This window comes from Lepisosteus oculatus, chromosome 3 (genome assembly GCF_040954835.1).
Source record: "Lepisosteus oculatus isolate fLepOcu1 chromosome 3, fLepOcu1.hap2, whole genome shotgun sequence".
Classification (NCBI taxonomy): Eukaryota; Metazoa; Chordata; class Actinopteri; order Semionotiformes; family Lepisosteidae; genus Lepisosteus; species Lepisosteus oculatus.
This window is the reverse complement of record NC_090698.1, coordinates 27,773,548-27,797,829: the sequence shown is the minus strand read 5'-3', so window position 1 is coordinate 27,797,829 and position 24,282 is coordinate 27,773,548. Positions and strand designations below refer to the sequence as shown.

Below are 24,282 nucleotides of genomic sequence, written 5' to 3'. Positions count from 1 at the left end.
CTTTTGAAATTGTGCTGGTTTTATTCCAGCGTCTTTTCCCCCTAATGTAAATCTATCAGTAGGCTATCTACTAGTGACCTGTGCTATGAAGGTCAAGCTACAGCCCTTTTGAAGGCTCTACATCCTGCTTTATTGGTAACAGCTGTGGTGGGAAGCAGAACTGACATGAAAATTAGTTTTTTTTTAACAAAAGCAGCAGGGACTTGTAGTCACTGTAGCTAATATGCTGACCAAGAGGTCAAAAGCTGTGCACTGTACTATAACTCTTTTTTCATAGCACGCTCTCTATAATGCTCATAAATCTCATGAGGTTTATGCCACAGGAGTATACAGTACTACAGTGAAAGTCAAATTGCGCTTTGTCATTTTATTGCATTGACTTTTTCAACTAAAATGAGAGAGTTTGGCCAATATACAAATAACAAAAGTGATCTTTCTTACTATAGATGTATAATGCACAGCTACAATCCTTCCTTTCCTCTGTATTCAACAATTATTAAAAAATCTATATCAAGCATCATACATATTGTTTAGAACCTCTTTTAGCAATGATGTTTCTTCAATTATCATAAACCTAAGACTCATAATTTAATTCATAATGCAGGATGTGAATAATTATCTTAACTCCATAGACTTTTATAGTTGTAGAAACACGTGTTAACACTGTGCATATCAAATCTCACGTTTCCTGTTACAGTATGTTGCTTTCAGACACCCCAGAATCCTCAGCGCTCTGCAACACCTTAGATTTGAGCTGATAAAACATCCTATGATTAGGATAACTGTAATTGAAACTTTTCTAACTGTAACCTTATTTTCATTCATTGTCACTTGACTTTTTTCTCTGAAATGTGTCCACATTTAAGCGCCACTTCAAACCCCCGTGTGTTGTAATTCACCCTCAAGTAAAGAGAGGATGATTTTGTTTTCTCAAGTCAGGAATTTGCTTTAACATAAATGTATTTATTCTGATCAACTTGCTTCTGCCTTCTTTCCTAGGAAGTGTGTAGAGAGCTCTGGTGCCTTAGCAAAAGTAACCGATGTGTCACCAACAGCATACCGGCAGCTGAGGGAACCCTGTGCCAGACAGGAAGCATAGAAAAAGGGGTAAGAGTTAATAGTTTTGAACTTTCTTTAAGAATGCCAAAGAATACACTGCTCTTGTTCTGCAAATCCTGATTTTGAATTTCACTTTTAAAGATATTTACATTGGCTTGTATAATACATCTTGTAATGAAACCCCCTTTTCTATATCTGCACTATCTGGCCAGAATCAAAGCAGCACCAAAATGTGCCGGGCCTCTTGGAATAGCTGAAACAGGATTGTTGCATGGTTTTGAGATCTGTCGCATAGTCCACTCTGATGTGAATCACCTTTTGGTTGACGTTAAGGTGAGGGTAATGGTCAGTGAGAATTAGCCACACATTCCGCTGGCTGTGTCACTGTGAAGGGTTTGGCAAGGGCTCTGTGAAGGGCTTTTTTGGAGAAATTGCAACAGAAGAGATATAATATTTCATTAAGAGAGTGCAACTTATAATTTGCCAGAGAATCCTAGATATATCCAGTGTCGGTGCTTTGTGAGGTGCTGATGTATGGAACCATCGTTATTTCTTTTAAAGGACTGTTAGCAAAAGTTGGAATGCTGGAAGATTCCAGGTATGCGACCAGCATAGTGGGAAAATTACCCCAGAAGATTATGTACAGACCACAACAGGCAAAGCAGTATGGACAGCTGCAATAATTTTCAGTAATTCCATTGTGTTTGATATGGGAATAAGAAATCCACCAGAAGCAGCCATTCCCAGGATTCAGTCACTCAGACCGGATTTGTTCAAACAATAAGATTGGGTCATCAGTTCATGTTCCTACCCTGGCAGGTTAGGGAGACAGTTTTAACAAAGATTACGGGTGCATCACTGCTGACGATGCAATGTCTAAATAGAGAGAATGAGAGCATGTAGCTAACTGTCAGGGTTTGTTAATGTCAGGCTGATAGGCCCATTGAAGGGTTGGGCCCATGTTCGGTATCGTGGCAAACAATCGAGTGGGCTCCAGTTTGAGGGCTGATAGGAAAAAAAAGTTTTTTTTTACAGGAGAGGGCAGTTTAGACTGTATGATATCAAAGAAATGAAAGCGTCAGTCATTCATCACCTCAAAGTGTAGTGCACTTCGTTATCACCACTGCTTATTAAAGGGTGGTATCACAGCTCTTTGTCTGGGTTAGCTTTATAATTATTTTCTATGCCTATGCAGGAACCCTAGTGCTGTCGCCAAGCTTACAGTTTCTCAAGCTATAATGTACTGAATGTCAGCAGAGACACTACTCATTATTGTCTGAACTATATATAGGTGGAGATTCTGTGTGAGGGTTAATCTGGCACATGATATGGTCAATTAAGATTTTTCACATCTTAATTGCACAACAAAAACCACCTTCTTATGATTTTCTCTTCCTTGTTCTCTTATTTCTTTTACAATGGAAAGAATATGTTCAAATTGTACAATTTTCTGAAATCAGCGTCTTTGTTGAACTGTATGACTATGTATGCAGAAAATATTTTTTGGGGGGAGAGAAAGATGCTAAACAATATTTCACGTCCGACTTTAAAGAGAATTAAAATAACCACTATGTTCTTGCTTTATCAGCATGCTTTGTGCCTGCAGGTTAACCTTCAGCGGTGTGTGACAAGATGTTTGGCTCTTACAGTATGTACTCGCAGAGGCTTATGTATGGAAAATAGCTGAAAATCAAATATAGTATATACACCATATATTTCAGAATATTGAAATATTACCTCATTTATCCCATTTCTGTATGGACAACCGTGGTGAGACATCGATAAATCTTTTCTGAAAGTCACCGAGAAGAGCACTGTCACTCCCTCATCTGTCACCAGAATTCCTTGGCAGAGATTCTTTGGCTAAATAGTTCAATGTTTTCTGCATGCTGTCAGTGAGGCGGTGAGCTTTTGAACTGTTCACTCGCCTCTAGCTGAGCTATGACAGTTGGCCACAAATAGGTGATGAAATGCTGCCAAGCTGATAGACAGGAAAGGCAGGTACTGATTACTCTGGCTTTGTCTGCCTTGTTAGATAAGGAATTCTTGGAGTGACTATTTTGGGCTCTTTGCATAGCAGACCTGTCCTTCAATAAAGAGCTCTTTTTCCCTCACTAATCCTGTTTGTAAAGTGGCTCAGAATATTGCCCCTTTGCCAGGTTGTGGTGACAGATGACACTGTGATTGTATTGCCAATTCCTATCCTGTCTGTCGGCAGCAGAACGCAACTTAACCTACTGACACAGTTGTTTATTGTGGGAGACAAATGTCTTTTACAGTGCTCTAATCCTTCTCCTTAGACTGCCTAAAAAGAACCCCTTTGAAGCTCAGAAAGAGGAGCAGGACAAGATTGCACAAATTTCACCTTAAATCTGTCAGGAAATTGCATTTCAATGGGTAAATGGAAACTCTGCATAATAGTTATCTTACGTATACAATAAAAGTGAGCAGAAATTATTCCAAGCTAAAGTCACGAGAATGCACTTCAGTTTTAGCTACAGAAATATCAAAGTGGAATAACTGCAGCTAGTGGAGAAGAAAAGTGTAATTAGTTTAATTGTTGAGTCAAAGGATTGCTTTGGATGGCTTATAAACTGAATTTAAAGAAAGTAATCCTGAGCTGTGTTAGGTTTAGCAATGTTCTATGACATACTGTAGAAGATAGGAGACAGTAGTAACATGGTGACAATTTTGCATCTGAAGCGTTGCCAGGCCTTGTCTCTAAAGAGATGCCTTTAGATCCTTTAAGGTGAAGTCCTATATTCTATTTTTAACATATGAGGTTGGCACACAAAGTGGGGCAAACTAGACTATTATTATGTAGGAGGCCTAAAGCAATCATTAATTAAAAAACAGATGAATCATTAATCTGTACTCCAACTGTTCCTGTTTGCAATCCCAACCATTAATTAGAATCTTGAATTGCTTTTTTTCTCTATATGTGGACGTTTCATTGACCAGATCAAAATCATTCATTGTGCTTTGCCTTTCTTTTACAAACATCTACAGTATGTCTGTGATTTCTGTTTACGTGAGCATTTCTGGCATTGGATCATTCCATCTCATTTATCCAATATTGTCTCAAGTCAATGTTCACAATAAGTGTCACAGGCATATTCTGTCTTTCATCAAAACTAGGCCTTCATACATACCATTTTGCAACTGGAAGTACAGCTTCTCAACAGGCTTTGATAGATTAAAGGTATCAACCAACAGAACCGTGCCAGGTGATTGCAAGTGTGTTTACAAATTATATATTCAATACAGTGAGCTTGTGCGTTTGGGCAAGACTTCAAAGACCTCCATGTTTTGGTGAAGCTGTTTTATTTTTTAAAATATTTCCCCCCACCACACACACACTTTGGGAAGCTCCTGCTGCTGTCCCTGATTTTGTCATGTGGTTTCTCACTGTTCTCTCTTGCCCCTCCCTTCTCTCACCCAGTGGTGCTATCAGGGCGATTGCGTTCCTTTTGGCACATGGCCACAAAGTGTGGACGGTAGCTGGGGACCCTGGTCCATCTGGGGTGAATGCAGCAGGACCTGTGGAGGGGGTGTCTCGTCCTCCGTCAGACACTGTGACAGCCCAGCGTAAGTAGCTAAAGTAAGCCAGAGCACAAAATGACACCTTGGGAAGGCCTGATGGGCTGTTGCACTTTTATCTCTTTTTGTTTCAGTTTCTGGAAATACTTTTGCATTTTAAGCCCAAGCCAGCAGGGGTCCTAGTCACAGAGCCTACATCACTCCTAATTCCTTGGCCAAGGGCTCACTTTAATAAATGCAAACAAATGTGACCCCCCCCCCCCACACACACACACACACACTCACACTCTCTCCCAAAACACCAGGTAACCAAAAAACAAGATGAAGGGACCTGAGTATTTTTTTTTACTTAAAGGAGATTTTCTTTCCAGGAGAAAAAACAAAAAATCAGAAACTGCCGATTTCAGCCTGATCTTATTCCAAGAAGCTACAAAGACGCCACATGCTTTTGGCTCCCATGCTGGGCATGCTGGGCGTCTGCAGGCACCAAACAAGACGTTACATTAAAACAAATCTGCAGGTCAGCTGTTTTTTGGAGGGCAGGGAGAAACAAATAATTATTGATAGATTTTTGGTGCCATTGTACATCTGGATGAAGGAACAATGCACAGACACCACAGGTTTGGAGAAAAACTGGTCTCTTAGTACTGAAGTTCATACAAAATACTAGGCAAGGCTCAGACCTATAAAAAGGAAGAACGCTTAACGTAGCCAGACAGCTCAGAAATTGTCTCTTCATTTCAGATTGTCCCTCTGAACCAAACAGGTGTGACCTTCGTCTTTATATATACATTGGTAGATTAACTTGTCAGTCTGTTATCCAAGTCCATTAAGCCCTATTCTCACACACATTCAAACAATTAATTTATGGCATTTTCCAGGGATAGTCATTTGTGATGATGTTGGCTCATGAGTAGTTTTCGGCCATGAGGTTAAATAGCAAGTAAACTAAAAAATCTGAGGTGAAGAGAAAGCGGAGAAGAATAATCAAATTAGATAAAATGTGTAAATATTAAAAAAAATGTTAAGCCCCATATGGATAGTTATAGTTCCCAGTGTAATTACATAGTTCTTTTTCAATATCTATTACATGTACATGCAAAGAATTCATATGAAATTGGAAAAATAAAAATATACAATTTGTTTAGAATAAATGTAATGAACTCTTGGAATGCTTAAATGGGGCCACTTTAGAGTGTTTGAATTTCAGTTACGGCATTAACGGAAATGTCTGTCTTTGCACTGGCTGCTGTCAGACAGCGGTGAAAGTGTGGCCAAAGTTAATGTGTAACACCTGTGTAAAATGATAGTGTTAAAACCTGGGTACCACTCTGCACAGAGGAAACCAGTCCACTTTAGCCAGCTGCACTGGAAAACATTCATTAAATGGGGATCTTGGTTTGGGGAACATGAATTTCTTTTTTAAGCTTGGGCATTTGCTTCTATTAAGAAAAACAAGAGAGTATTTAACTGAGGATTATTGAAACGTAAAGCACATTTCACAAGGAGCAAAATGGCCTGTCTTTAGGTAGGGTCCTGTGAAAACGAACTGAGGCCAGGTAATGAATTTCTGTAATCGGAACATAAATGACTTGCTGTTATTATTAATTTGTTTTTTATTAACCAAGCAGTAATGGCAAATACATTAAACAATACAATGTCTGTGACTTATTTTCCTTTTTTTGAGGACGTAGTCTCACTAAAAAAAGGCTAGTAGATTTGTAACTGCTAGTCCTATTAAAAATTAAAATTTGTAGCAAAATGGGCAGAGAAGATCAGTGCTGCCTTCTTCTCAACACCTTGACACGGTTTTGGTTCTAGAACCGGAGTGAAAGAGACAGAGCTGAAGTGATGGCAACTGGGGGAATGCAAAGAAGAGTGTGGTGATCTTTTTTTCTTTTAGGGGAAGAAATCCCAAACCTTTTTCACTTTGCTTATCACAGACACTGGCTGCTGGGTATGGAAGTCGTTGCTCGTTAGTAACAGCTCGAATCTGGTTATTTAGTGATCAGGTTGCTTTTCTATTTATGACTTGAGGAAAATACCTGCCCAACCACATTCGTATTTGTCTTTGTATCTACAGCATGTAAAGATTCAAATATCTGTTTTTAGAACTGCATTAAGTGCATCTTCTTCTATCCCTGCTAAATTATCTGCTAACCAAAAAAGTCTTTCTTTTTCTTCACTGAATGTCTGCAAATCACATGAAAATATTGAGAGAACCTAGACAAGCAGCAAGCAAGCTATGGAAAAGAGCATTTTAAAGGCAACTGAAAACCAGAAAAAAAAATGGTGTTGTAAAAGATTTAATAGCGTGGTATAAACGGTATCCAATAAGGAGAATGCAGCATCCTGTGATATGGGATAATAAGATGTTTTAAGGCCCATAGTCAGTCACATTTAATAGACAGTTATAAAAATGATTATCCCAATTTTACAGGTAAAACAACCTGATCCTCAATTATAATTCGGGATAAGGTCTTAATATATTTGATGTTGAATCTGCTCACTGTCATCTTTAAGTATATTTAGAAGTGAATGTAAAATTTCAGTGGTATTGTTTTTGGTTTACAGAAAGAAAAACCATAACTCTAACATTGTCTCCATATATTGTTTAGTGCTGGCACTTGTTTCAGGCATTCTATCTCCATTTTGCCAACTCTCATTAATTATGTAATCGGATGCAGGGGTGCTTTTGGCAGCACATAGTTTCCTGGGGAAAACGTGGAGAAGTTAGCTGACCTGAAAGTTCAACTGGCAGGACTAGAGGATGGTCACTAGGGGACCTAAGATCTGGACCACCAGTAACATATTTCTAACAATAGCTATGTCTAATGTTCCTGAGATTTGAACACTAGGAGCTCTCTGGCAAATTATTAAAAATTAACATAACAAATGCACATGCATTCATGTGTGTGAACAGAATACTGTACATCTAAATAGATTCACCCTCTTCACTATGGCAAACCTAAATTAGTTCAGTTGCACAATATTTCATTGACAAGCCACTCAATTAGGTGAGTGGCCTGTGTGTGCAGTTATATTGTTTTCAGATTAAATACACCTGTCTCTGTAAGGACCTCGGTCAAGGATTCAATCATGAAAACCAAGAAAAAACCCAGAGTTTCAAACAGCTCAGGAATAAAGTTGTATAAAGACACAAGACACTGAATATCCCTTTCAGCAAGGTGACTTATTATAATTAGAAAGAGGGAGGTGTATTGTATCATCTACGTAGATACTGTCTATATAAGGATGTCTGTCTAAACTGAGCAAAAAAGCAAGGAGGAAAGTGATCAGAGTTGCCAAGGGCAAAGTTCATTGGCTGACATGGGAGAAAATGTCTGTAAGTCGCAAAGATCTGGTCAGTCTGCCCTGTATCATAGAGTGAAAAGAAGGAAACCATCCCAAATACCACACAGTTTGCAACAAACCATTTGCTGTGCATGCTGCGAACGTGTGGTGAAGGTTGATGTAATCAGATAAGACAACATTATGACTTTTTGGTCTAAATGGCAAACATTGTCTGGCACAAACTCAACACAGCACATTACCTAGTCAGCACCATGCCTACTGTCAAACATGTTGCCAGTAGCATTTGGTTACTGGGCTACTTCTCGAGTTCTAAGTTGATCAAGGGGTGTGATGAAAGCTGAATGCATGATCTAGAATATAATTTAATTAGGACTTTTTGAGATCTAGAGGAGCCAGTTAAGATAGCTTGGGCATAACCCCAGGATACCTCTTCCTGGAGGTGTACCAGGTGTGACCCACTGGGCAGAGACCCCAGGGTGAACCCAGGACATACTGGAGGGATTATGTCTCTCAGCTGGCCTGGGAGCACCTGGGAGTCCCTGAGGTGAAGCTGGAGATTGGTGCTGGGAAATGGGAAGTTTAGTCTGCTCGGCTTAGCCTGTTACCACTGCAACCCCCACCCAGGGTAAGCAGTTCCAAAATGAAGTGTGATGTGTACTGTTCTCTGATGGATCTATTCCGAAAGCTTAGATGAATCTAGTCTAAACTCTGTTCATGGCACTGTGATTTGATCTTGATCCTATCAGATCCAACTTGCCTGTTCCAATCCTCCTGTAGTCTTGTAGTGGAGCATGGCTGGGCCAGTGGAAGAAAAGTGATGAATGCTGCCATGATGAGTTGCTGTTGACACAGCAGGGATATGGGGGGTTACCTGGTTGGAGCCTGGTTATAGATTAAGGTAACTACCCCAAATGCGCTACAGATGTGCCTCAGCGTTGATTAAAATGGTGTGTGCATTTTACTTTGATTCACCTTTTTTAAATGCAGACAGGGGGAGACTGACAAAAGGGGGAAACTACCTCATTAATCTTTTTTTATTATAATTTGTTTCAGGCCTTCTGGTGGAGGAAAGTACTGTCTTGGGGAAAGGAAACGATACCGCTCCTGTAATACCGATGTGAGTCAAGAGCTTTGCAGTCTTGCAGTCCTGCACAATCTGGTTCATATGTTTCACTCCGACAGGTTCTAGGGCAGGTCAGGTAATGCGACGGGGAAAATGCCTCCGTAATGTTTCATGCATCTTTTGAATTGTGATTTGCCATCGCTGCAAAATGGAACCCTCATTGAGGAGTGCAGTACGTTGCTACATAACATTGATAAAAAGTTTTAAGCTTCTTCCTTTTGGGCAAGATGTACCTCTCACAGAAAGTGCCTGACCCTCAAGCTTAGATACTCGTGTACATATCACTATTCAAATAGTTCTAGTTATATACATTGTTAGGCATTGGAAGTGGGATTAATTGATCGCAGACACCAGTTTTAACAGAGAGTTTAAAAAAAGAGGTAAAATGGAATTTTAAAATGATAAAAGCTTGACTACCAACACATTTCTTAAAGCAATTTGCAAGAAGCGTACCTTCCTGGATCTAGAAAAGGGAAATATTTATTTGACTTATGTAAATTTGATTTTCTTCTTGTGGCAGCCACCACAAGAGACCTTAACAGGCGTAAGACCTAACTACCCTGGTATCTCTGTGAGAAACCAATCCTTAGTATTTGAGAACAGTTTAGTCAGTATAAGGAGAAGTAAATCCATTCTAGAATGTAAAACGCCCTACTTGGTCAGGACAAAAACACCTTCCAAGTTAACCTTACTGCAGTTCAGAGAGTATCTTCCTCACTATACCAAATGCATCAAAATACAACAGAGAGGCTTCTTGTTTTTTGTGCCTCTGGTGGCTGCTGCAAAAAGAAAATCAAATTTACATAAATAAAAGTATATATTTCCTTTTTCTAAATTTAAAGTCACACCCTTCCTATGTCAGTTAGCTGGTGGTTTTTCTGCTTTTCAAAAGCAAGTGCTGGATGTATGGCTCCCGCTCACATACTGTAGATACCGCTTCACTGTTGGAGGCAGAGAGAGTATTATAATAAAAATAATTGCCTACACTTACATAGCACTTTTCTGGACACTCCACTCAAAGCACTTTACAGGTAATGGGGACTCCCCTCCACCACCACCAATGTGCAGCATCCACCTGGATGATGCGACAGCAGCCATAGTGTGCCAGAACGCTCACCACACAGGATGAATGAAGCCAATTCATATATGAGGATTATAAGGAGGTTATGATTGGTAAAAGCCAAGGGGAAATTTGGCCAGGACTCCAGGGTTACACCCCTACTCTTTTCGAGAAACACCCTGGGATTTTTAATGACCACAGAGAGTCAGGACCTCGGTTTTACATCTCATCCGAAAGGACGGCGCCTGTTTACAGTATAGTGTCCCTGTCACAATACTGGAACATTAGGACCCATATGGACCACAGGGTGAGCACCCCCTACTGGCTCCTCTAACACCTCTTCCAGCAGCAGCCTTAGTTTTTCCCAGGAAGTCTCCCATCCAGGTACTTACCAGGCTCACACCTGCTTAGCTTTATTGGGTTGCCAGCTGTGAGTTGCAGAGTGATATGGCTGCTGGCCGTTATGAATGGACAGACCTCATACATACTGTACTGTACATAAACTGAGATGTTGTCTTAGATCTACAATTGTAAATTCATTACAATATTAGAGTATTTTTTAACAAGTCTCTAGCTATTCATAACTCGCATTCAAAGAAGGGCTTAGGTTTAGTGTGTGTGTGACCATATCATAGCTCCATGTCTTCTTTGTATCATATGAGAGATGATCACAATTCTTAGGTCATATTGTAATAATCCAAATGGGTATCTGTATTACCCCTGTAATTCACAACAATATGTAATGTGTAGTGTTGTATTACTGTTTTTCATTAAAAGCCTGCTGAGCAGATTGAGTAAGGGGTATACGAGAAGCCTTAACAGAGTATAAAGAGGTGTTGAAATAGCAAATCCTGACATAATTTCTCAATTTAGTCCACTCTGAGTCATTTCTTAGCAGTAACGGTACTGTTAAGTTTCTTTGCCCTGAAACAACCGGTAAATTTGAATTAGGATCTCATTCTTTGCATACAACAGTGTGTCAAAAGCTCGATTACAATTCCATGTTTCAGTTGCAATTCCAAAGGGGGAGTGGAACAGTAAGCTATTTAACTGGAGCATGATGAAAGGATTTAGGACCGTCTGAAACATTGTGAACCAAATTGAAGGTGTGCAGAATTGGTTTTAGACAGCCTGTATGGATGAAATTACAATAAAAAAAAACATCTTAAGAGTTTCATAATGCTATTGGCCCTGTTCCATTTTTTAGATCTAACCACTTGCTATGAACGTGTGAGGTGGCCTATTCACAGTGATGTGTATAACTTGTGTATCCCAGAGGTGTTTTTAAAAGACATCGTTATGAGCCCTTTAACCCATTAGCCATTTGGTGTTGAATTTATCCTAAAATCTCTGAAATAGTACAAAATATTGAAATAATGAAAAATGTTGGGGTCCTATACATAAGGATTTATGTCATGTTGTTCATTATATTAAAATAATTCTTAAAATTCCTCTTAAAAGTCTTCAGAGTCGCCAGATTTAGAATTTAGGAACTGTTTCTATGGATTTCAAACGGTATTAAAATGACAATGTATACAGAGTGTACAGTCAGTTCAAAATCTGCTGATCATTTTTCCCATGTTTCCCGCTATTTCACTCTCCTGGTAACTGTGAAAGAAAGGTCTTAGGGACCAGATAGAGAGGACCACAGTACTCTGACATGCTAGATTTAGCTTCATATAGGGTGTCCTCAGACATGGGATGAATTTATGTCCTATCATTTGCTAAGACAACATCTTTAAAGGGGCAGAAATGTCAGACTAGAGGGCAATGAAAGGTTCTTTTTGATATGCTGTCTCCACTATGTTTTACCAATCATAAAATCTTAGCTCAGCGCAATCTAAGCAGTCTCATTTTTTACTAGGAGTTGTTTTTGCAGGCATATTGGTTAAACTAAAGATTCACTATTCACTTCACTATTACGGCAAGTTTGGTTGGTTTTTTCTCTCATCTAACATTCAACACATCAATCTCAACAGTGCTTGTGCTGTCATATCCATCTTACAGTATGCAGCCAGTGCACATTTAGTGAAATTTATACCTTTTTGAGTAGAAGTCACCAGTGGGAATGAGGCTTCCTAAGCCTGTGCAGAGCTCTGAAATCCACTTTCCCACCCAGCCTCTCTTTCTTAGGTGGTCTTTTCCCTTTAAGGTACTAAAGGTTTACTAAGCTGGGCATTTATGGGTAGTGTACCACAAAACAAAGTAAAAATAACCCATCCAAACAAAACAAAGTCGTGTTGCAAGCATGCACAAGTATGTTTTGGAGGAACTTTCAAATTCCGCTTTTATTTTTTCTCCTCTGGGGCAAATAATTAGACCACTTGCCAGAGAACTCAATGATGCATGCGGTCATGGTCCTTTGAGTATGGAGACAGCCTTTTTACGAAAACCAATATGAAGAGAAATTTCTCAATTTCATCGCCCTTCGTTTGAGCCTTGGTGTAATAACATTTGTGACCCTTTGGAATGCAAATGAAGAGACGGCAGTCTGGTGAAAAACTTGCACAGCTTGGAGGACACCAGTCAGCGAGGAACAGATTCATGCAGCACTCCTGCAGACGCGTAGGGTGTTTCTGTCAAATGTCAGAGTTTATTATTCCTTAAATAATTTAGGATGTAACCCCCCACAGCCACAGGTTCCTGCAAAGACTGCTGTTCTAAGAAGAACAAAGGTCACTTCTCATTTGTTCTGTTCCTTATAACAATGAGCTAATCCCCCCACTGTAGTTTCCTGTGGCCACTTTAATTTTCTTTCACAGCTTACATCATGACTCCAGCCGACATTATAACCTCGCAGGAGAATAGCTTTGTAGTACTTAATGTCACTTTTTAATTGAAAGCAGTTCAACAATGGAGAGAAGCCAGGTTGTCTAAAAGGTCATTAAACAGCAAGTGTGCTGCAATATCAAGTGTGCTTGGGTTCACGTGCTGTCCTGTTTATTTCTTCAGGAAGATGCAAATTAAAACCCGTTGCCTTTGGTTTGCTGTTTTGATGTTATTAAATTGGAATATGTGATTTGTTGGAGCACGTAGTCTTGCTCCTGATCTTGTAAATCAAAGTGAATTTCTTATGACTAGTAGTAATAGGGCAGCTAAGGTGCATTAAAACTAGAAGTTAACTAATAGCAAGAAAAAGTCTTTTTTAAATAGCCCAAATGACAATACCATGCAACAGATTTTTTTCCCCATTTTAAATTAGTTATATGTTTATAAATAACATATAATTATATAATTTTAAATAACAATATTTTCTATGGCTTATAATGTTAAATTTGTTATCCTTTTGTTAATGTTTTGTCCTTCTTTGTTTCTCACAGCCGTGTCCCATAGGATCCCGGGATTTTCGAGAAAAGCAGTGTGCGGACTTTGATAACATGCCATTTCGGGGGAAGTATTACAACTGGAAACCATATACTGGAGGTGAGCTTGAAAAAGTTATGGAAGAGTGCGGACACAAAACCTACCTCCATTATGCCATTATGTTCATTATGATCAGTGTAGTGTGCTTGAAGTATTAGTTTTGTGTACAGGGAGCTTTGACTCAATGTGAACTTGACTTAATGTAAGCTGTTTAAAGTCTATACTCTTACAAAGAAAGACAATATATATACTGGACGTTTTGTATACCCTGTCTGTACAAACACTGAGTAAGTCCCTTTGATGCCCTTAAAATTCTTAAAATTCCAATGACCGAAATGTTTGAACATCTTCTGCACCAGTGTCCTGTTGCTATGCACTCGTGAAATGTTTAGTTTATAGACTAAAGCTATGTAGAAATCTGGCATCCTGTGAAAAAGCTCTGTCAGTGTGAGAGAGAGGGCTGGGAGGAAGGTTTCACTGGGGCATGAGATCTGCAGGTTTTACTGTTGGCTTTAGGATTGTCATACCCTCTGATCTCTAATGGGTTCCACATGCTGCTTTCTTTTTAGTCATTAGTGTTATGGGTCAAATCAACAGGGAAGATGTTAATTGATGACAAAAGATATCCATTGAATACTTACAGTATGTAGCAGCATGCTTTATTCACTTGGAGGCTTAAGTAATTGCAAACATACCAATTCAATTGATCATCCGAAAAGATCTGATTGATTAGATGCAGGGCGGTTTAGACTATTTTAAATTTAAAGGAAAATTCTGGACAACTGAGACCAAAAATCAAGGACATCAAGTTTGCCAGCTTGGGAGCTGCTTTGGCTGCAAAGGAACAAATAAAAGTTTAATCCCGCTTTGAAAAAGTGGAACGAAGAAACAGTTGAAGGCTGTGGTGTGACCCAGGAATAATTTTATAATTTTATAAAGCTAAACACGGGTTAAAAAAATGAATATGGATGCACTAAACTGTAGCACAAACCCAATCGGTCAATCTCCCCAATCTCCCCCACAAGGGTCTCATAGTTAATTGCATTGTGGTGATTCAATCCATTGAAAGACCTTTTTGAACCTCATGAGGGCAGGTGTTACAATCCATTAGAGCTAAACTGAACTAGTACCACAATCCTCTGCATGTGATCTAACAAAGGATAGAAAAAGGTCATAACTGCATGTCAGAGTGGTCACACTGCAGTCACCTCTGATGATCCTTTGTTTTACTGTTGCCTTCCCCCACCATTAATGTCTCTCTCACTCAAATAGGAGTTGACCACATGCTTGCAGTACCTGGTAAGCACTGTATGTCACCTTGCAGATTCCATGAGTCATCATTAAAGAAAAACAAAATGGCTTCTGTGGCCCAGATCCTTTTGGAAGTACATTATGTTTGACATGTCTTATAAAGAACTGGCATTAAGGGATGGAAGAAGGCTTCGTCTTGAATAGAAACCATGTTTTCTAGACAACTGTTGATTGTGCTGGGGATCAGAACTTCCAGTCGTTTTTTAAGAGGTGCTGACACAGCTCTGCATGGGCAAGATGATACGTTCACCATAAGGATAAACTCATCTGTTTATCATCTGCTCATCTGGTACTCTGTTCTATCAAGCATGAGCCTGATTGAATATCTCCAGGCTTTTGACCCAGTTTATTTATCATTAACTGTCTGGTTTCAAGTTGGTATAGAAGCTGGAGACTAGCTTGCTTCATCAGACCATTCCATCTCCATGTACCCATTTGACAAAAAGGCAGTGTCTATGTACTGAATGTAAAATGTCATTTCAAACTAGACTTTTCTAATTTACTACTATGTTGTGTTAATTAACATTCTTCAGCACCCAATACTAAAGTGAATTCTTTGAATTTTGTCAGGCGATACAGAAGTTATTGCATGCTGCAGGCACTGTATTCACAGAGCTCAGATTGATTTTTTAATAATTCAAATTATTTTTATGTTTATGGGGCGTTTATATGCTTTTTTCTTGCATATTTTGAATGCAATACTTGTGTCTGTTAACAGTGTAAACATTAGGTGTGACCTTACCTGCTGTTTTTTGACTCGCTTGCAGGGGAAATTAAGATAATACTTAGAGATGGGTTGAAGCCATTGCTTCTCAGCTCCCTTTCACTGTCACATTGTGTATACAGTATGTTGTGCCTTCACAAAATTGATTGATATAATAGTTTTGATATTGAAAGACTTCAAACAAAACCTTTTCTTTCAAAATAGGATCTGTGTTCAGAAACAATGGTAGAGAAATATATCTAGTTATGCAAGCCATTTGGTAGTGCTTTTGTACTTAAAACAGTTTTTACGAATTGCCTCTTGGCAGCTGTTTCTACTAAATGTAGAGTTCTGCTGCTTTCCATTACTTGTTCTATGTCAGTGTCTCTCTGAGGGGCAAGTTTATCAATTGATGTGCATGTCTAACCACATAACCAATCCATACCAATGACAGGCGCTCTTGCTTTTAACTTTTATAAAGATAATTCCTTCACTTTACATGTCAGCACATCAAGAATTATGGGCTAATACTCTGTTAACAATCTCAACAAAGGCAGCCCTTGGAATATTGAAATGAGTGGAAAACAATAAGCAAGAAGAATGTGTTGATTTGGCCAAAAGTCTGTAAATGTTATATTATTGATGCCAAATAAGCACCAAGGTCTGATAGATTGAAATCATTTGGTGTTTTTAAAAGTATCTCCTTTTAAAAGGCAGTCATATAAATGATTTATTGTATTTCAGCCAAAACCTGACCCTAGAAAATAAAGAAGAATTAAATGCTGGAAGGAGACATTTATGATGCCAGCTCTCAACTGAGCTGGTTCAGATAACATGTTTATTTATTTCTCTGAAATGGTTTAGAGATGTTATCACATGGTGCTTTTCTGTCCTAATATTGCCTATACACTATAATAACCCCTGTTCTTTTTTATTGAGCAAAAGTCTCTTCACACAAATCTTGTTAAATCGTGTTTTGCAACACTTTCTTAAAATGTCAAATTCTACACTGATTAAACATTCCTATTTTTTCAATTCACTTGTCAGTATGGCTAATAATATTGAAATACTTTATAAACCAACCCCAAGATAAACATAAGGAAATAAGTCATATTTTATATAGGTGTTTCTTTATTGTAATTATTTGTAAATAAACATCAGAGGAGTAAGTCTGAAAGTACCATGTGGCATTGATTATGTGATGTACTGTATGTACACTGTACGTAAGTAATAGTAGTGCTCATGTGTAGCTCTGCTCAGCCATTGCTGGGATTCAAACTCACTGACCATATTACCTGAGTATTCAGACTGAAAGAAAAAGTGCAAACAGATGTTCCTCCACTCAGTCTCTAAACCTTCGGATAAAGCTGGAGTTCTGACATTATCTGGAGGGTGACATATCACTGAACTCATCCCATCTTCCACTGATCCTCTGATCGTGTGGGCTAGCCTACAAAGCCAGTTCCTGATTGATGCCTGAAGACCCTAGACAAGGGTCTCCTGATCGCAATGTCAAGGAATTGCACTAAGATTGGTATTACTGGAACAACTGGTGGAGCAAATCTCAGAATGTCATTGTAACTCTTGCAGTGAGTTTGCCATCAACAACAACAAGCTGACACGCTTGTCTGCCGATGTCTGCTTGCATAAAACCATTGGCATTCTCTTACACCTTAAACATTGGCAGATCCTTCATGTTTTTCTTCTGTGCCCAAATTCTCTGCCCTATGAAAATGACAGAGTGATCATCAGAATAAAAATTAACACTGCCCTTTGCCCAGCATCGATGGAGATGCCATGCATGTTGATGTAGCTGCATAAAAGCTGTAGTCATGCTCAATGATAATGAGTCACAAAATTACTGTTCTTGGGGTGCCTGACACCTGAAGAAGGCTCCACAGCCGAAACGTTGTGTTTTCTTTCTTCTTTTTTTCAGCATGGGATAAACCTATTACTTGCTCCTTTGCAGCCTACGCATATGCTGACGCAGCTACCCACCTGAACTACTAAAGCTATTGCTCTGTTCAAGTTTGAAAATTATTGCCATTGCAGGACATGGTTAATTGTTTTTAAGTAATGTGATGTGGATCAGCACCCAGTGTGACCAGCATCAGCTTGAATATAAGCATGCAAATAACAAGGCATAAATTGGAAGGCGTCTCCCGGTGAGAGAGCTGACATCTTAGCTGATGAGCATACTGCAGTCATGCTTTCTGTGTGACCAGTCATAGCATTACCTTTGTGTGGGCACCTGCTTTGAATAGAGATGGCTCTTAGTAGTCAAACGGTTTGGATTATCGGAGAACGTAATTATGGTAGCTGCCATCCTCTTCCTGTGGGAGAGCAAACAATCTCTCTGGCCTTCCTTAGGTGCTACAGTATACATGGGTGATTGAGGGTGGTGCATCATGTCTTATTTCTGTCAGTTGGAAGCACTGCTGTTTCTAGGACTCCAATAGCATTCCCATAGCACATTCACACACTTTCGCTAAACTACAGCATCATGCAAGCAGCAAAAAAGATCACTGTTCTACAAACTGGCTCAAGTGTACGATTCTTACCGTGTGTAACAGGAAAGGACACTTAAGAGGTAATTAGTAGTGCAGAAAGTGGTAAGGACTCTGGATTTTTCTCCAGGCATGGCATCATTGATTGATTGATTGATTGGCTAGTATCATATAACCTGTTTGTTGGGAAAGTACAAGGTGTGCTTTGAAAGAGGTTCAGCATTTTGAGCACAACACTAATTCTCCCTAGTGTGTGTGTGTGTGTTTCTTTGGCAACAGGTGGCGTGAAGCCTTGTGCCTTAAATTGCCTGGCTGAGGGGTATAATTTCTACACGGAGCGTTCCCCTGCTGTAATTGACGGAACACGCTGCCAGGCTGACTCCCTAGACATCTGCATAAATGGAGAATGCAAGGTATCAGTCAACTGCTCTTTCCTCGCTTCTAGGTTGATCTTACCTTTATTTCTTATACTCATTCCCTTCTGGGTCAAAGGCGTCCACTCATTACAACACATTGGAGAATGCACAGATACAGTGGGTATAGAAAGTTTACCACTACCTTTCAAAATGTTCACCTTTTGTTGCCCTTAGGCCCATAAAGAAGACAAATAAAATCAGTTTTATTTAGAAATTGTACCTTTCAACATCCAAAGGGAAAAAAAAGCAAAATTTCTGAAAACAAACATAAAAATAAGAAAGTAGAATAACAAGGTTAGATAAAAGAACACCCCCCTGTGTTAATACTTGGTGGTTTGCTTGAATCGCAGCCTTGAGTCTGTTTGGATACATCTCTACCAAATTTGCACACCTAGAGGGAGGAATACTTGCCCATTCCTCCTTACAGAATTGTTCAAGCTTGGTCAAACTGCGTGGTGACTGTTGATGGACTGCCTTCTTCAAGTCATTCCAAAGATTTTCGATGGTATTTAGGTCAGGGCTCTGACTAGACCACTCAGTCACTATATGGTTGCTTTGGTGGTGTGCTTTGGGTCATTGTCATGTTGAAAGGTGAACCATCTTCCTATTTTCAACTTCCTGGCGGAGGGCTGCATGTTTGCTTCAATAATTTGCCTGTATTATGCACCATTCATCTTCCCTTTTATCCTGACAAGTGCCCCAGTTCCAGCTGAAGAGAAACACCCGCACAACAAGATTCTGCCACCACTGTGCTTTACTGTAGGAATGGGGGTTTTTGGATGATCTTGTATACATACATCTTGTATTGGGTTTTTGCCAGACGTACCATTTTGCATTTTGGCCATTTTGGTTCACTTGGCCACAGAATCTTTAAGGTGCTTTTTAGCAAAACATAAACAAGACTTGATGTGGCTTTTTTTGCCACCCCCTATATAGGCCAGATTTGTGGAGTGCTTGTGATACTGTTGTCACATGCACACAATGACCAGTCTTTGCCATAAAGACCTGTAGCTCCTTCAAAGTTGCCATCGGCCTCTTGGTAGCCTCTCTGATCAGTCTCCTTCTTGCTCAGTCATGCAGTTTGGAGGGACAGTCTGATCTAGGCAAGGTCTGGGTGGTGCTGAATGCCTTCCACTTCGTAATGATAGTCTTGAATGTGCTCCATGGGATACTTAAAGCCTTTGAAATCTTTTTATACCCATCTCCTGACTTGTCCCTTTCTACAACTTTATACTTTGCTTTGAAATGCACTTCCAAGCAATGAAATCCTCTAGAAACAGCTGCTTTAATCTGAACTAATCAGAATCACCACAACTAATCAAAGGTGGGAGCCAATTAATGTGTTGTGTGATCTGTAAGGTGATTGGTTATACCTGAGCAAGTTTACAAATGCAATTGTTAGGGGGGTGTTCACTTATCCAAATAAGGTATTTTACTGTTGTAATATTAATTCAATTTCAGAATGTTTTAGAATTTTATTTTCACTTGGCTAATGTGGGTTACTGTGTGTAAATAAAATTGGAACAAGTCTAGTTTAATTTGTTATTGTTTTCAGAGTGTCATAAAACAAAAGGTACGCATTTTGAAAGGGGGTGACTTTCTATTCCCACTGAAGGCTGCTTTCCTTGGAAAAGCATGGTGCACATAGACAATCTTGTTCCTTGTGTATCATAGGAAATGTATCATAATGTATCATTGTGACACATTTCTACACACACAAGGCATTTCAATGAATTAAATAATTATCCCTTCATTTCTCTATGACAAATGATCTAGTGTTTTTTGTTATCTTAAAAGCAATGGATAACGCTTCTGCCTCACAGCTCTGACTTTGATTCTGGAATGAGGTATTTTCTCTATAGAGTTTGCATGTTCTTCCAGTGTTCATATGGGTTTGCTCCAGGCATTCTAGCTCCCTTTCTCCTGTCCAGGGACGTGCTGGACTGGTTCATGTAAATGGATGTAAATGGGGAGTTTCCTGTACCACTACCCTCTATGGAGAAATAGATCCAAATGAGCTCTATGGACCGGTTTATCTCCTCTCATTGGTTACCTTTCTGATGTTGTTCCAGATGTTTCTGACTATCTCCAGAAGTCAAGAAGTGGGTACAGAAAAATAAGGTTTAAAAATCTCCAAATGTTTAGTCCTGTAACCAACAACCAAAATAATGGGAGCCGCTGCACTTTTAATGGTGCTGTGTGCAAATCGCTGGCTGAACCATGCGATCTGAATCCCAAGTTATCATTCTGATACGGACAAGTTGCTGATTTTGGCAGAAAACCAAGTAATGAGAGATGAAAAGAGATTTTTTCAAGTCAGAAGACCACTTGTTTGCATTACAAGACTAACCTTAAAAATTAAATGTAAATTTAAAATGTAAGTGTGTAATTTTCCTTAGGGATCATTGTATGTTAAACCATAATTTAAACAGAAACTGAATATTACATGTATCAAATTTATTTTGAATTTTGGTCGTGTTTATACTTCTGTGTGCTTAATTGACAAAGATTTATATTCTCCTGACGTGAGCACGTCATGATTCCCTTTTTTCACCTCTTTATGTAAATCTCTGTTTTGTCCACAGCTAGAAGTATTGTTTTCCTGTCCACACTAATGGATATTTAGCTTCGATTTATCAGTGTTTTTTGACATGCTGAGATTGCTTTTATCCCTGACGTAGCTTTCTGCATAGTATCGCTAAACACAAAAGATCAGACAGTCTAGTAAGGACGTGATCTTTTGAGACAATTTCCTAGAAAATATAAAGGATTGCCTAAATCACAAAATTCTTAAATTATATATTTTTACAGAGTTAAAGAATGTCAGGTTCCAGAGAGCTACAGTACTTCACATACAGTGCATTGTCTTGCCATACAGTATATCAGCCATAAACACTTCTAGACTCAGATTAATATATGTAAATTTTGGAGAAAGGGAACTCGCCTCAAAGAGACAGGTTGCCTTTTTTATTGTTAGTTAGCATTTATTACCTATTCATTGCCAAGAAAGATATCCAGCATTTAATACATTTCTCAAGATCAATGAGCAGATGTATATGCTGATGTCCTTGAAAGACCCTTTTTTTCTGGCAGACATCACTTTTTATGAACTCTTTTTCTGCAAAAGATGGTTTTCTTGGCACAACTTCTGAGCCGGTGCACCAGTGAGTGCGTTTGCGGTGCTCTTGGCTCATTATAACTTTATCTTTAGTGGCTGATGCGATAGATAAGTATTGGGATCTATTGCTTATGCTTTATACAGCAGTTCCCAGTTATTTCCTCCCAAAGGATTGTATATGATAAAAAGATTGTGCTAACCTTATATTGAAGACTTCTTTTTTTATGACTTACGTCAATCTATAGAAAGTATTTATATGTTGAGTCTTTTATTTCAAAGCTCATTCTAAAAGCAACATTTCAGCTGCAGTGTTTCTTATGAAATATTGAGAACTTTATATCTTATCAGATTGGTAGGTAGCAAAAAGGCACAAGTACTTATCCACCTCATTTAAAAAAAAATACTATTCTTTTAAACCTCAAAACAGTCTGGCAGAACTCTACACCTGTCCGAAATGAGACCAAAGGCTTGTATTTGGGAAAGTTGTGTAAAGTTTTGATCCATTACCAGTGTTTTAAAGATGCAGTGCAATTACATTTTCTCATGTTGGAACGCATGGCCCCTTTGGTGTTTTAACAAGAGCATTTTGCTCTTCTTCTCTCATCTACTGTACTCTTAACTTTGTGCACGGATGGAAAGCTGTGTGCTTTCAGAAAGCCTCTGATGAGCCCTGTGAAATGTTTTGCCTCTGCAGCACGTCGGCTGTGATAATATTCTGGGTTCGGATGCAAAGGAGGATCGATGTCGTGCTTGTGGAGGAGATGGCAGCACTTGTGAAGCCACTGAAGGCCTCTTCAATGACTCGCTCCCAAGGGGAGGTAGGCAAACACTTACAATAGACAAGAAGCTAGTATTCTCACTGCAGCCCTTTCTCCTTTACTTGCTGAGTTGCCAACTAGGACAAGTTTTTAATTGCTTTCCGGAAGATATATCCTCTTATCTAGCCAAAAGCAATTCAAAATTCTTCAATAACTTATTGTCTTTTTGGCTAAAGTGTTCTTACTGTATGCCAATATACCTCTGTTGCCAAGCACTTCAGGGCCTCATTTTTCATGGAGATGTGTGTTTTTGTTCACGACTTTGAACACTAAAGTGCGCATTATTTGTGTCAAGAGACATGTAGTCAAAACAAACATTGTAAGACAATAAATGAGAATTAATGATGCTGCTCAGAAAAAGAAACTCTTATGTAGACAGCATTATTCGTTCAGTCTTCAAAAGTATACCATTCCTTATTAAGGCAGAATTTAAAAAAAGTGCTTTGGAATTTAAAATGAGTCTACCTTTTAATGGTTGGTTAAAATTCTTTCTAACATATTAAAAGAAAGGTTTTTATTCTGTTTTTAAATGAGCAAGTCGTCTTGCCAGCATTTTGGTATGTGGTGATGTCCTGCGGCTGTTTGTTTCATTTTTTGTTTGTTTTGTAGTGTGTTATATACTTGTTTTTTTTAAAAAGGACACAATCTGTAAATATATATTGACATTAAGTAACAGGAACAGATGAATCATGGTTTTATGGGGGAAGATTTCCTTTTAATCTAAGATGTGTTTCAGTTCTCACAAATCAAATGAAATCAAATGCAGTAGGTTGTACAAAGACAGAATACTGATGAAAAAGTTAAGGAACTACAGTCCAATTTAAAGTTTTATGACCTCCCCGCCCCACAAGCTACTTAAAAATAACCACCTTGCTGTGACCTTCCAGTGACCCACACTTACACAGCTCACCATGACAGGCCCTGTGTTTCTAAATTGATTGTGTGTGGTTTATTGAAAACCTTTGTGCTAAACAGCACCATACCCATCCTCTTGCATAAAAGAGAAAAAACATTAACTAGTGAGAAATAAAAATATCTCCCCTAGAGAAGAGGGAGTAGTAGCCTCTTTCTTGTCCATTGCAACCAAAGGCTGGCATAGGAGGTGTGAGGAGTGGCCTCTGTCTGGCATTTCTTCTGTCCCATACAGGTGAGCTAATATCACATGGTTCCCACAGGCACAAAGACTGATATCACATGGATCCTATAGGCATCTGGTTAACGTCACATGATTCCCATGGGCTCGCGCTCAAGTTCAGCCTCATTTCTGCTTGGACGTCAAAGTTCTACTGGGTACAGCAAACAAAAGTTGCACAAAAAAGAACAGTCCTTCTGCTTTCTTTCCTTAAGAGTTGCATTCACCCACTGGTAACCAAAGCAATCCTTTTGAATATCCTTCAGTTGCCACAACATCTTGTACATGGTGTAACTACCTACAGAGGGCAGCTACTTAGGCTTTTGCTTATTGTCATGTGCCCCTGTGACCAGAATGGCCTATGTGAATCTCATGGTGTCTCTGTATACTCGCATAGTTTCATTTTATAGTCATAAGAGCTTTTCATATAGTCATAAGAGCATAAATTTTAAACCTTGTATGTACTTTTATGCCTTACTTTGTACAGCTAAACTAAGCCACTTTCCAGGCTCCGATGCATACTGACTTGTTCTTATATGCCTTTTAGGATATATGGAGGTTGTTCAGATCCCTAGAGGCTCTGTGCACATTGAGATTAAAGAAGTGGCGGTGTCGAAGAACTATATTGGTGAGTGATTTAAAATGAGACAATAATCCTAGGCAAACATGTTTTATGCATCTTTGCCACAAGAATAAAGGCTGTCATAAGTCTGTAAATAATCTATGAATGTCGCGTTTTAAAATACTGTATACTGTATATAGAAGCCTTTTAGTAGTACCTGTTTTTCCACACTTGTTTTTTTTTACTTAAACCTAT

At 39.0% G+C, this 24,282-nt stretch overlaps 1 protein-coding gene across 1 annotated transcript in view; it reads left to right on the top strand.

Moving 5' to 3' along the window:
* The window catches only part of adamts6 (ADAM metallopeptidase with thrombospondin type 1 motif, 6), a 101,558-nt gene that overhangs the window by 48,337 nt on the left and 28,939 nt on the right, over nt 1-24,282 (top strand). The window contains exons 12-18 of the mRNA XM_006627029.3: nt 1,000-1,107; nt 4,502-4,647; nt 8,968-9,031; nt 13,418-13,520; nt 18,261-18,394; nt 22,210-22,333; nt 24,013-24,093. Coding sequence (XP_006627092.1) covers nt 1,000-1,107; nt 4,502-4,647; nt 8,968-9,031; nt 13,418-13,520; nt 18,261-18,394; nt 22,210-22,333; nt 24,013-24,093 — 760 coding nt within the window. The remainder of the gene's footprint in view (nt 1-999; nt 1,108-4,501; nt 4,648-8,967; nt 9,032-13,417; nt 13,521-18,260; nt 18,395-22,209; nt 22,334-24,012; nt 24,094-24,282) is intronic.